This window comes from Scyliorhinus torazame, chromosome 3 (genome assembly GCF_047496885.1).
Source record: "Scyliorhinus torazame isolate Kashiwa2021f chromosome 3, sScyTor2.1, whole genome shotgun sequence".
NCBI lineage: Eukaryota > Metazoa > Chordata > Chondrichthyes > Carcharhiniformes > Scyliorhinidae > Scyliorhinus > Scyliorhinus torazame.
Window position 1 is genome coordinate 74,768,145 of NC_092709.1, and position 13,410 is coordinate 74,781,554.

A 13,410-nucleotide genomic window follows, 5' to 3' on the forward strand; every position below is an offset into this window, starting at 1 on the left:
AGGGGCTGTGATGTGTCCCTGTTGTGAGTGGCCAGTGAAGCTGCTGAGGGTGATTGTGGCTGTAGTGGGCCACGTGTCTTTTTGGAACATAGTGGAGGAATTAATTGTGGTGCAGGACCCTCCTGTGTCCCAGAGAAATTTGATAGGCTGTCCCCATATTTTCACTGCAACGACTGGTCGGCCGGACCTATCCCAAAGGGTGTCGCAGACTCAGGTGGGGGAGCCCGAACACCATCAGTCAGTTCCGTTCATGTCTGTCTGGTCTGAACGGGTGCTTACATTATGTATGGGCTTTGTCCTATTACTATTCAGAGTGCCCGCCTGCTGGGCTCTCTGTGGCTTTCGTGGGGCATTGCACTCTCGTGCAAAGTGATCTAATTGTCCACAGTTGTAACACTCCTGTGGTTTCTGTGGGGGGCTGTTCATGCCTTTGTTCACCCATCCGGGGTTCTGGAGCACTTTAACTGCTTGAATATCTGCCTCTGCCTGCTGTTCTTCGGGTTTTCTAATCGCGGGTTTGTTGTGGACAGATTGCTCCCAGGAGCGGGACAACCTTTTTAAAACCCACTTTTCGTTGTGCGTTTCTTCCGAGGGGTCATAATTAGTACAAGCTTTTTGTCCTGCCTCTGTGGCATGGGAGATAAGGGTGCGGCTCCATTTGGCCATGTTGTTTGGGGACAAATGGGCATGGTCTAAGTCTCCGAAAACGGCTGTAAAATGGATCCACAAGCGTCCAGCAAACGCTGTGGGGTGTTCTGTTTTCTTCTGCCTGCACTTATTCAGGCCTTCTACTGGGTCACCTCTGTTATAATCGATCGCGTCTAGGATCGCCGTGTGCATCTCTGCAAGGGTGCCTCCTCCTACATTCTGTGGGTCGGGAAGGGCTGCTACAACAGAAGGGTCTAACCTTAAAACTGTGAGCTTCACTTGCTCACGCTCATCCAGGCCGTACATGGTCGCCTGCTGCTTCACTCTAGCAAAGAAGTGATGGGGGTCTGAGGTGGGGAGGAACGGAGTGATCTTTTCGCACGCGTCCCGTAATTGGGTCACGGTTAAGGGGTGGTGTAAAGGAATTCCGCGTCTCCGTCCGATGTGACTGTGCAGTGGGTGGTTACTGGATTCATGGGTGCCTGATCTATCTGCTCTGTGGGGGGTTGGGGTACTTTTCCCCTTTGGGGCTTTCCTTGCGCACATGATCCCTGTACATATCTATGCGCGGTTTTGTTTAGTTCTTGACAATCAGGGCCGGCTTCTTCATCTAATTGGGATCCAAAGGTGCTCTGAAACCCATTTTGCACTGAAAGCAAAGACTGCAGTTCCGCAATCTGCTTCCGCCATTTTGCATGATCCACTGAGCTTTGGCTGTGCTCCGTGGTGGCAGCATGGAGTGCTCTTAACTCTGCTTTTAGATCGCTGCACTGCCTTTGCAATGCCTCTACCTGTTTCTCTGTCTCTTCTCTTACCAGGACTGCGCGTGTCCTGATAGGCCTTATCGTATTGGGTTTGGAAGCTGCTCAGATGCTCTAGACAAGACTTGTGTGCCCTTTTGGCATCATCCACCTCTCCATCCTTTGCTGCCAACTTCCTTCTCAAGTCTATATTCTCTCTCTCGATCTCACTAACATCGACCTTGCTCATTCGATGTCTCTCTTCTATCTCTTTGCGGAGCGTCCGAACGACCTCCTCTGTGCCTCGCAATTGTGCCAGACAGGACACGATTGCCATCGGCTTGCGAGCTTTCCCTAAGCTCTTCTTATGGATTTCGCTCAGGTTCTCCCACCAAGTATGCCCTATACTCCCGGGACCTGTTTCCTCATTTGAACAAAAGTCACCCCAAGTGGCCATCCCTTCCCTTTGAGGTACCTTCTAATCTCAACTTCCCAAACGGGACACTGACCTACTCTGTTGCTGGTCGCTGTGACCACAAATTCTTGAGGGTTCATGAGGCGTTCCATTGCCTTCATTGCCATTTTTCCTATCTGAATGCTCTCTTTTAAACTTTGGCACTAAGGCGGTGCTGTCAACACGGGTACGGCGTTCGCTATTTTCCGGAATACAAACTCCCGACAGTTTTCGCAACAAAATCGATCAGTTTTACCTTATAGCCCTGTTAGTTACGCATTCATTAACACGCTTCCGAATTATGAGGATTGATCAGAACTGCTTAAACACTTGTGAATTTTTCTGTTCCCAATTGGATTCTCAATTCAAATTTTGGGTTCTCCCGGAGTGGTTAGGCCACTTCTAAGTCGGGTCCTGGCGGAGTCGCCAGTAAAGGTTGCTAACTTTTGGTTGGCTCTTAAATGTTGCTCGTTGTGTCTTTACTTAATTTGCTCTGTTTCTATAACCTTTGCTCTAGAGTCGCCAGGTATCTTTATGATACCACCACGAGGTTCAAATTCAAGTGCTGATCAATAACTCAATACACCAGTTAGTACGTTTCAAATCAAAACACATTTATTATACACAGTCAATCACTACTCATGAGTAAAACTCTACTCGCTAGACTATCTCTAACACTAAAAGGCCTATACTTAGCTTTGGAACTGGCCCACCAGGTCAGGGGAACAAACGGCCTTTCATTCGATTCTGAGTCTGCAGGCTTCAAAGCTGGTATAGACTGGTAGCTAGGAGCGCCTATCTCTTAGCGTGCATTGACTGGAGACTTACTAGGTTGGTGCAGCTACTAGGCAGGTCACTGTCAAGAGTTGTTTCGAGCTGCTGAGAGACCCTGCCAAGAAGGATGAATTGAACTTGGGGACTCTATTTTATAGTCCCCAGGGGCTTCGCGCCATTCGGGGCAGACCCCGTACCTGGTTACAAGTGATTGGACTACGTTCTGATCACTTGGATCGATTTCTCCAATACTGGAGCTGTTCCCTGATCGCTGGGCGGTTCCTAAGTGTCCGTTGGCCTTCCTTTGCCTTGGCTCCTGCTGGCGCCGAGGAGTCTTGCTTGGCCTTGTTTACCTTAACTGTTTCCAATTGTTCCCGGGGATCGCTCATTAATATGTAGATGGTTGTTAGTTTCAGTGCTGTCTGGGTTCCTGCAAGTTCTAATACACAGGAACTTTGCACCTGCTTGTTTTTCCTGCGTTGGCTGAATTTCCCTGCATTCTTAGCGGATCTCCATTTTAAGTCGGGAAGTGGCTAACCCAGGTGGCTACAGTTTTACAGGGCTGAACAGGGTGGGGAGGATGGGAATATGGGGCAGTTTTTGGATGGTTTGGTGTTCCCTAGGTTGAGGAGCCTCTGGAAGGGAGGGAGGTGATAGATAGTATCAGGGGAATGTATTTGGGGAAGGCCCCGGTGCCAGACGGCTTCCTGGCGGAGTTTTATAAGGCGTTTGTGGCAGAGCTAGCACCACATTTGTTGGGGATGTTTAGTGAGGCATTGAGATGCAGTGGAGGTTGTTACATGACACTGTTTGAGGAATTGGTTGTGGGAGGGAGGGCAAGGGAATAAAAGGGGAAAAATTGTACAAACTGTGGCCTGTGAGGTTGTGGAATGTGTATTTCATTTGTTGCTATTTTACACAAGTTTGGAATAAAGTATGTTTTAGGGTAAATGGAAAGTTAGCCTTTACTGCAAGGGGAGTAGAGTATAAAAGTAATGGGCATTGGTGAGAATACACCGAGAGTACTTTTGGTCTCCTTACTTTTAGGAGGGACATACATGCAATGGAGGCAGTTCAGAAGATATTTCTCAGATTGATTCTTGGGATGAGGGTATTGTCTAATGAGGACCAATTGAATACTTGGGCCTGTAATGATTGGAGGAGGAGGAATTTCCTATCTCCGATCTACAAGGGAGTAAAATGCAAGTGACGGAGGCAGGAAAGTGGGGTTAAAGCCATAATCAGATAAACCTTCATCTTATTGAATGTTAGGGAATGATTAAATAGAGCAGGTGAATTGGCTAGACAACATTTAAAAGTTGCACAAAATGCGATGAAATGGGAAGTGGACAAGAAATCCAAAGTTCGTAGTTTTGCCAGTGGAGATAAAGTTTTAATGTTGTTACCAGTGAAAAGTGAGCCTTTAAAAGCAAGGTTTTGTGGACCTTATCAGATTCAATGTAAATTAAGTGAGATGAATTATGTGATAAAAACACCAGATAGAAGGAAGACTCACCAAGTGTGACATGTGAATATGCTTAAAAGGTACTTTGAAAGGGAAGGAAAGAAAAAGGAAGAGGTTTTAATGATTCTAACTCAAAGTGACGAACCAAATCCAGATGACTGTGAATTTAACATACCTCAAATTAAATTGGAAAACGAGGATGTTCTTAAAAATTGGGATAAATTGTTGAATTACCTTCCAGAGGAAAAACGAACTGACCTGAAACCTGAAAGAGTTATTGATATCATGTGGGCAAGTTTGTAGAGATAAATTGGGAAGTACTAAAATGGCTAAACATGATGTAGATTTGGGAAATGCTATTCCAATCAAACAACATCCATACATACTTAACCCTTTAAAATTGGCACAGGTTAACAAAGAGATTGAAAGTATGCTTAAAAATGGCATAATTGAAGTGGGTTGCAGCCAATGGAGCTCACCCATAATGATGGTACCAAAACCAGACGGTACCCAACGGTTGTGTGTGGTCTATAGAAAGGTCAATGCAGTTACAAGAACGGACTCTTATCCTATCCCACGTTTGGAGGATTGCATTGAGAAAGTGGGACAATCAGATTTTATTTCCAAACTGGATTTACAGGTACCTTTATCCGAAAGGGCGAAAGAGATTTCAGCTTTTGTGACTCCAGATGGTATATACCAATTCAAAGTTATGCCATTTGGCATGAAAAACGCCCCAGCCACATTTCAACAGTTAACTAATAAAGTCATTTCAGGATTACCCAATTGTGCGGTATGCATCGACGATCTGGTAATTTTCAGCCAGACATGGACAGAACATTTGAAACATCTGATGGAGTTATTCAATCGACTTCAGGAAGCGGGTTTGGTGATAAACCTAGCCAAGAGTGCATTTGGAAAGGCCCAAGTCACTTTCCTTGTCCATACAATCAGACAGGGTCGAATGGTCCCACGGAATGTGAAAACAAAAGTTATTGGGGAGTTTCCGATACCCTCGACACGACGAGAAATAATGCGATTTCTTGATATGAGTAGATTTTACCGGAAATTTGTACCAAATTTAGCAGTGTGGTTACTCCACTGACGGATTTGCTCAAGAAGCGTAACAAATTCCAGTGGACAGCGGAGTGTCCACAGGCATTTGACGGCCTGAAGGCTGTGTTAACCACTGCTCCTGTGTTAGTCAATCCAAATTATACAAAACATTCAAAGTGGCGGTTGATGAGAGCGATGTGGACGTAGGTGCGGTGCTTCTATAAGACGACGATGAAGGGCTAGAGCGGCCTATTGGTTATTTTTCAAAGAAATTGAATTCTCACCAGAAAAAGTATTCGACGATTGAGAAGGAGACTTTGTGTTTGGTGCTGGCTTTGCAACATTTTCACATTTATGTGACCAGCAATCCGTCTGACACCGTTATATATACAAATCATAATCCGTTGTCGTTTTTGGAGCGATTCCGGAATAACAATGCACGCCTGTTTCGCTGGAGTTTATTGTTGCAGCCATTTCATTTAAAAATAGTACATGTGGCAGGACGACAAAACGTGATAGTCGATGCTTTGTCACGAATGTGATGAACGGAAGCAATTTCAGTTGGAGGAAGAAAAACGGGGGGGGGAGGGGAAATGAACTATATTATTATACCTGTTTGCGTGTGTTGTTTTCTGAAACAATAAAGTATATTTACTGTGTGCATTTCTTAAAGGATAGAGAAAAGGTGAAAAATGAAACCATCTTGAGGTTGATGGGGTTTTTTTTCTTGGGGGGAGGTGTCATGTGAGAGTACCTTTAAGAAATGGGTGTTTGTAAATGGGTGTGTATATACATATCTGTAGTGAGAGTACCTTTAAGAAATGGGTGTTTACTACTGCAGTGATGTCAGAGAGTGGGTGGAGCTGGGCTGTCTGTCGGCTATTTACTTTCGTTTTTGAGCAGGCAGCAAGGTGTGTTTTTGTTTTGTTTTCAGTGTTGGAGCTGAAGCCAGACCAAGCATGTGTACTGCTGTTCTCTCTGCCATCAAAATACTATCTCTTATCATTTGGTGAATTCAGAATTATAAATGGTCTCAGTAGTGAATGTAAACCTAATGTGCTTCTGTTGAAAGATGTATTAAGTCATATGGATGTTAAAAAGGAAAGCTTAAAGGTTTACTTAGTGTTGTAGTCTTTTGGGGTTGTATTTGAATTAATGATTGCTAAGATGTTCACTGTATGTTTTAAAAAGGTTAACTTGAGTTCATAGAATAAACATTGTTTTGTTTTAAAAAATACTTTTCCATTTCTGCTGCACCATATCTGTAGAGTGGGCCGTGTGCTCCCCATACCACAATCTATTAAAAGTTGTGGGTCAGGCACACGCCATGTTACACTTTGGGGTTCTCTCAACCCTGGCCCATAACACTACTTGTCTGCTCTCCACCCCCACCCCCCCACCCCCGAAAAACCTGGCTCTATCCTCCAGGCCAACTTTGACCTGGCCAATGCAGCATCAATACACGCAACATTAACTGGAAGGTCTTTGGCCTTATTCAGTTCTCAGTGTAGTGGCTGAGTTAATAGGAACCAGGTTTAATGTCACACTAAGTCATTTAGATCTGGACACTTTGACACCTTTAATAGATTGAAATTCTGTTGTGGCCAAGTAACAAGCTCCACTTGGTCACCAACAAAGGCATTATGTAGCTCTAAGAAAATATGTCTTTTTAAAATAATCTCATTCAAAAACCTTTGCACACTGTTCCATATTTTGGAGGGCACATCTAAGTATATACAAAATGACTTTGATCCTCCAAATCTCTCAGTACACAATATCTTGTAATAATATTGCAAAGGATCTAATTTAAAAACAAACATACTGGTTCATAATGCCATTGTATCCTAATTTCTATTGATAAAACTTTCACCTTTACTGGGACTGCTTACTTGTTGAGACCAATGTAAGAACTGGTAGACATTTGTGACCACATTTCTTTTTTGTTCCTGAGACGTGGGCATCGCAGGCTGGGTCAGCATTTATTGCACAACCCTGATTGCCCCTTGAACGGGCAGTTCAGAGTCAACCATGTTGCTGTGTATCTGGAATCGCATGTAGGCCAGACCGGATTCAGGCGACAGATTTCCTTCCCTAAAGGGCATTAGTGAATGATGGGTTTTTATGACATTCGACAATGATGGTTTCATGGTGATCATTAGATTTTAATTCCAGTTTTTATTGAATTCAAATTTCACCATCAGCAGTGGTCGGATTGGTCCCCAGCGCATTACTCTGGGTCTCTGGTTTACTCGTCCAGCTCCAGGGACCCGGGATCGATTCCAGCCTTGGGTGACAATGTCTCCCCATGTCTGCGTGGGTTTCCTCCCACAGCCCAAATATGTGCAGGTTAGGTAGTATTATGGGGTTACAGGGATAGAGCAGGTGAGTAGGCCTGGGTAGGGTGCTCTTTCGGAGGGTTGGTGCAGTCTCGATACCAAATGGCCTCCTCCTGCACTGTAGGAATTCTATGATTCTCTGTGTGTCAAAACATGTGTCAATACATGAGTGTACCCACCATCTCCCCAGGAAGACTGGCATCCCTTGGCATTAGCAACAGTAACATTCAAAAGGCAATGATGGGATAGGTTGTAGGTGATAATTTTGAACAATATTCAGATTTGGTCTTTATTTTGCAGGAAGATTTGTGACCCAGGACTCACTGCATTTGAACCTGAAGCACTGGGTAACTTGGTTGAAGGAATGGACTTCCACAGATTTTACTTTGAAAATGGTACCTAATGTGGGCATTAATTATACTACTTTAAGGCTTTTTGGTGTGGTTTCATTATTAAATAAATATACATCTCTTTTTCTAGCTTTCTCCAAGAACCACAAGCCAATTCACACCATTATATTGAACCCTCATGTCCATCTGATTGGTGATGATGCAGCCTGCATAGCATACATCCGCCTCACACAATATGTCGATAGCAATAGCATGCCAAAAACTATGCAGACCGAGGAAACCAGAGTCTGGCATCGCCGTGATGGAAAGTGGCAAAACATTCACTTTCACCGCTCAGGAGCCCCATCTGTATCTATCAAGTAAGGTGAATTTCTACTTATTAAAATACCCCCCAAAAATTGCATGATTAATAACTAACAATAAAATGAGAAATTCTTAATTTACAGAAATACATTTCTTTTTTTGATAGAATAAGATTCATATTGCAGCTTTGTAACACAAATGAATCAAATAATATGTAATATAGTTGTGGGCAATATAGAAAAAAATGATTTTCATTTCAGTGAGTTAATCTCATTTTGTGTGTCCTTTATAGCATGACTCAAAGTTTTATGAAGTTAGGTCTTCTGTTTCATGGTCAAGATTTATCGTGAATTGAAGCACAGCATTTATTTGAAAACTTAAAACTCTACTTAAGAATCATTTCAAAAAATTTCATGTGAAATTTAACTATTTTCAGTTTGAGAATCAATGAGAATCTGAGCAAAAGATGCAGGGAGTGGGAGGCAGGGGAGTACAGGCTGTGATATGTTACTGACCCATGTTGCAGCTGAAACAGAAATGCTCAAACTATGGTTTTATCTTCCAAAGAGGATCTCTGCTCTAGCCCATTAATCTTTGAAGTAGGCCACAACATTAATGTTTAAGCTTTTCCTATTTTGCCGTTATTATAACAGTGATACAGTTTTCAAATTAATTGGCTTAACATTCCTTTCCAGCTAATTGTATCATTCGTTGGAGTGTTTGTATTTCACTATTCATGAGGACCTAAATTTATGCTGACACTTAAGGGAATGTGGCATTATCCACCTTGCTATTCATCAAGAAGAGCCATTATGCCAGTTCCCTTTCTGCCCTTAGGCAATCTAAGCCATCCTTTGGCATTATTTAAAGAAGAGTTGGGTAGTTCTTTGGTGTCTTGGTAAAGGATTATCCCTCAACTAACATCATCAGTAACCAATAACCAGTCATATATTTATTGCTGTTTATGGAACCTTGCTGTGCACATAGATTATCATAGAATTTACAGTGCAGAAGGAGGCCATTCGGCCCATCGAGTCTGCACCGGCTCTTGGAAAGAGCACCCTAACCAAGATCCACACCTCCACCCTATCCCCATAACCCAGTAACCCCACCCTACACTAAGGGCAATTTTGGACACTATGGGCAATTTAGCATGGCCAATCCACCTAACCCGCACATCTTTGGACTGTGGGAGGAAACCAGAGCACCCGGAGGAAACCCACGCACACACGGGGAGGATGTGCAGACTCCGCACAGACAGTAACCCAAGCCGGAATCGAACCTGGGACCCTGGAGCTGTGAAGCATTTGTGCTATCCACAATGCTACCGTGCTGCCCTGGTTGCCCTGCCCTGGTTGCCCTGCACATGTTGACTGTTGTTTCCCCATGCTGCAGCAGTGATTGCACTTCCAAAGTAAATAATTGTTAAATACTTTTGGATTTCCCAAGAATGTCCAAGACGTTTTAAAAATGCAAGTGCAATTTCTTTTTACTTATCATTTGAAAAGTGATTTACAAGTCCAGTATATATGCTTGGCTTTTAAACAATCTAGATGAAGGGAAAACGATTTGATTCTAATATTTATGGGGAAGAGAAATAGCAATGAAAGGAAGAGAGCTGGCCTGTGAAACCCAAACCTTAATGGCCTGTTTAAAAATATCCACTGTGAGGGAACACAAGGGTGCAGCGGGAGTTAATTTCTTTACCGTCAGAAAAAAACACTTGGACTCGCAATCATGTAAATTGGAGCAAGAGGATTTTTACCATTTAGGATTTGTATCATTTTGCCTCGCTCAATTCTTGGATGTATTGTGGTAGGAGAACTTGAATTTTAACTCTATTCTCTATTTTAGCTAGAAGAATTGGTGCCACTGCTGGATTTTCAGCACACATTGTGGACTGGAAGATCACAATCACATTCTACGCACTTCCAGTCTATTTTAAAGCATGTTTCTGAATGCATGAAGCTCCGACAGTGCACTTGTGACATGTCCTTTTACCGCTTATTCCATCCTTAAATTTTTGTTTACACCCCGTGAGAAGAAATGTTGCAAGGAGGAAAAAATGTTGGAAGTACTTTTTAAATCCTTCATTTATGCCAGGTTTCTTAACTTGTTATAATTGTAAACATTCTAAGGAAATTGTATTTTTTCTGGATTTCAAATATTTTAAAAGCTACTGTACTCCCCTTCCCCCCTTGATCTGTATCAGAAAACATTGTAAGTGGCCCATTTTCTGAATATAGGAATACTTTTTGTAATACGTAAAGAAGGGGATGTCCTTCAGGTGGCAGGGCACTGTTACATGCAGTTTCAAAACTTGTTTTACAAGCTGGAATTATCCAGTCAGGGCTGGCTGTATCAGCCTAGAAATCACACTTACTACAGTAGCTGAACAGCCTTTTTCATCATTCCCTCCCTTCTCCCCCCCCCACCCCCCCCAACCCCACAGCTCAAACAAATTAGGAAAATATCTTTTTAAGAAGAAAAAAGTAATTTTTTTGATGTGCTAGTGCTACTACTAGTCTTTTATTTGTTGTATTTCATATGTCATCATCTAGAATTAATTTTAGGTTAATGCGGTTTGGGTACAGTACATTTCAGGAAATCAAGCTTGCTTTCATTATGGTGATGTGAAGATTGTGATTTGAGTCAAATGCTTATTGCTTTGGTGGGAATAGAATTTAGAATTTTTGTGAACTATGTTAATCTGCTTGCTGGTAGGGATTCATAGTGTCAGATTTAACAAAAAACACACAAGACCTTGGAACCTAAACACCGAATATAGTGGATCTCTGTGATGTACATGCATCATTTCTGAGAACTTTCTTGCCTAGGCAGCTGATCAAATAAACTCGAATCATTTTAAACTTTTTATTTTTCTCCTATGGACACAGGATTGATGCTTTTGATGTCATCGGTGATAAATTGGTTATTGATACTTTGTGAACTGGATGATTTTTGCTTCTGCTTCGGTATATTTGTGAGATGTTCTTGTAAAAGATTCAAGTTACCAGATATGTCTCTTTTTTTTTTGGAAGGATGATTCCTCCATTTAAAATGCTTGTTTCTTCGCTGTTGTATACTTATAGGTTATACTGCAGTGCTGAATAGTGCATGGAATCTCAATGAGTGTTTTCAGTGTTTGTTGGCAGCCATCAGACTCTCTTTCAGTGGTCAGTTCCTGGCAGAATTTGTTTATTTATATTGTGTGTTTGTTAGTCACCTAAAAATAATACAGTTAGCTGATGTTACTGTTAAATAGATGGCAATAAAGTCTACCCAGTACATGGATTCAGAAATTGTGTTTAAATAAGCATGTATATTTATGGGCCATATTAATCTGCCAATAAGATCTGTGAAAAATAGAAATATCTTCATTTTCTTTTTAGGTGATTGGCTGTAGTAACATAGGTGTATTTAAATCTATATGTGTAATCTTGACATCTTAATACCACATATGGTGTTTAAAGTAGTATTCAAGACCAAGTCTGTCTTCCATACCCAGTTCTGAAGAGCGATGATTGGCTTTTCCACCACAATTAATGATACTTAAGTTCTGTCATTCTGCAAAGATGCTGTTTATCATATGGGACACAGTGTACAGAGTTCTTGCCATAATGGTAAATGATTGAGAAATTAAAAGAAAATAAATTTGTGATTATTTCTCCTGATTGGCTGTTCTCTGTCGTGTGTGTGTGTTTTTTTTTTCAAGTTTTCAAAAATTTGAATGAGCAATGAGATAACATTGAACATGAGCTTCTGTTTCAGGGAATCCAGGTGGCTCAAAATGTTTCATGTCTGTCACTACAGGCTGGGACTTTTTTCTTTGAGAAACTACATTTTATTGAGCACAGAAAATAGTGGTTTAGTTTTAATATCTATATGTTAAAGATTTAGGCCCAATCTTGGTAAATATTAAAATGAATGTTAATGCCAGAATTCGAAGTATGGTCATGGGATCAAGCCTCATTGAAGGGCAAGTGCATAATGGCAATATGTAGCAGTATCGAGGGAATGCTGCATTGTTGGTGATATAAAGAGCCTAACTGGAAGATGAGGTGCTGATCCTTGAGCTAATGTTGAGCTTCATTGGAACAGTGCAGGAGACCAAAGTCAGAGAGGGAACAGAGCAAAGAATTAAAATAAGCAGGAACCAGAGTTTTGGGTTCATGCTTAAAGATTAATTAGTTTCAATTAAGAAATTACTCAATATACATTTCCCAATGCAGAGGAGACTATCGTGAGCGGTGAATACACTATGTTAACTTTAAAGAAGTACAGGTAAATTGTTGTTTTGCCTGGGAGGAGTGCTTGGGGCCTTGAACAGTGGGAAAGAAAGTGGTAAAGGAGAAGTGTAGCATCTCCTGCACTTACACGAGAAGGGGTATGATTGAGGAGTGAACCATGGAGAAACTGTCTCTTAAGATGTGCTTGGTGGTACCATCAAGTAAAATGGCAGAGGATAATAGCTGGATGGGTGAAAGATGAGGTCAGAGGGGACAGGAAGTGGTGAGAGCAGAAATGCAGGAAATGGAACAGACATAATCAAGGGCCCTATCAACAAAGATTGGAGAGAGGGTGTCCCTCATTTGACAAAAAAGGAAGACGTATCAGAAAGATTGGTCTGGAATGTGTCAGCGTCAGGACAGATGCAACAGAGACTACGAAACTGCCAGAATGGAGCAGCATCCTTACAGGAAGTGGAGTGGGAGAAAGTAGAATGAAGGTAGTTGTGAGAGTCAATGAGCTTACAGCGGATATTGCTTCGTAGTCTTCCCAAGGCTATTTGGGACAGTTGCTTTTTTCTACTTTCACATGTCGCTCCTTGAAATTTACCTATCACGTGATGTGGCCATCACTGGATAGAACATAGAACATTACAGCGCAGTACAGGCCCTTCGACCCTTGATGTTGCGCCGACCTGTGAAAGCACGCTAAAGCCCATCTACACTATTCCCTTATTGTCCATATGTCTATCCAATGACCATTTGAATGTCCTTCGTGTTGGCGAGTCCACTACTGTTGCATGCAGGGCACTCCACGCCCTTACTACTCTATAGGGAAGCATTTATTGCCCTCGAGAAGATGATGGTCAGCCACCTTTTTGATCTGCTGCGGTCAATGTATATGTGCACCCACTGTGCTCTTAAGAAGGGCATTCCTGAATTTTGACCAAGCAACACTGAAGGAACAGCGATACAGTTCCAAGTCAGGGTGATGTGTCGCTTGGAGGGGAAACATCCAGGTGGAGGTATTCCCATGCATCTGTTGCTCATGTACT

At 42.2% G+C, this 13,410-nt stretch overlaps 1 protein-coding gene across 37 annotated transcripts in view; it reads left to right on the forward strand.

Moving 5' to 3' along the window:
- Window positions 1-11,800, forward strand: part of LOC140408518 (calcium/calmodulin-dependent protein kinase type II subunit delta) — a 489,119-nt gene extending 477,319 nt beyond the window's left edge. For 24 of the 37 annotated variants that reach the window (XM_072495809.1, XM_072495811.1, XM_072495807.1 and 21 more), the window contains 3 exons: window positions 7,774-7,868; window positions 7,954-8,182; window positions 9,981-11,800. In XM_072495809.1, the coding sequence (XP_072351910.1) occupies window positions 7,774-7,868; window positions 7,954-8,182; window positions 9,981-9,984 (328 nt within the window). In that variant the 3' untranslated portion in view covers window positions 9,985-11,800. Of the gene's footprint in view, window positions 1-7,773; window positions 7,869-7,953; window positions 8,188-9,980 lie in introns of all 37 variants that reach the window. The other 13 variants (XM_072495808.1, XM_072495822.1, XM_072495825.1 and 10 more) reach the window with 1 other exon arrangement.
- The last annotated feature ends 1,610 nt before the right edge of the window (window positions 11,801-13,410 follow it).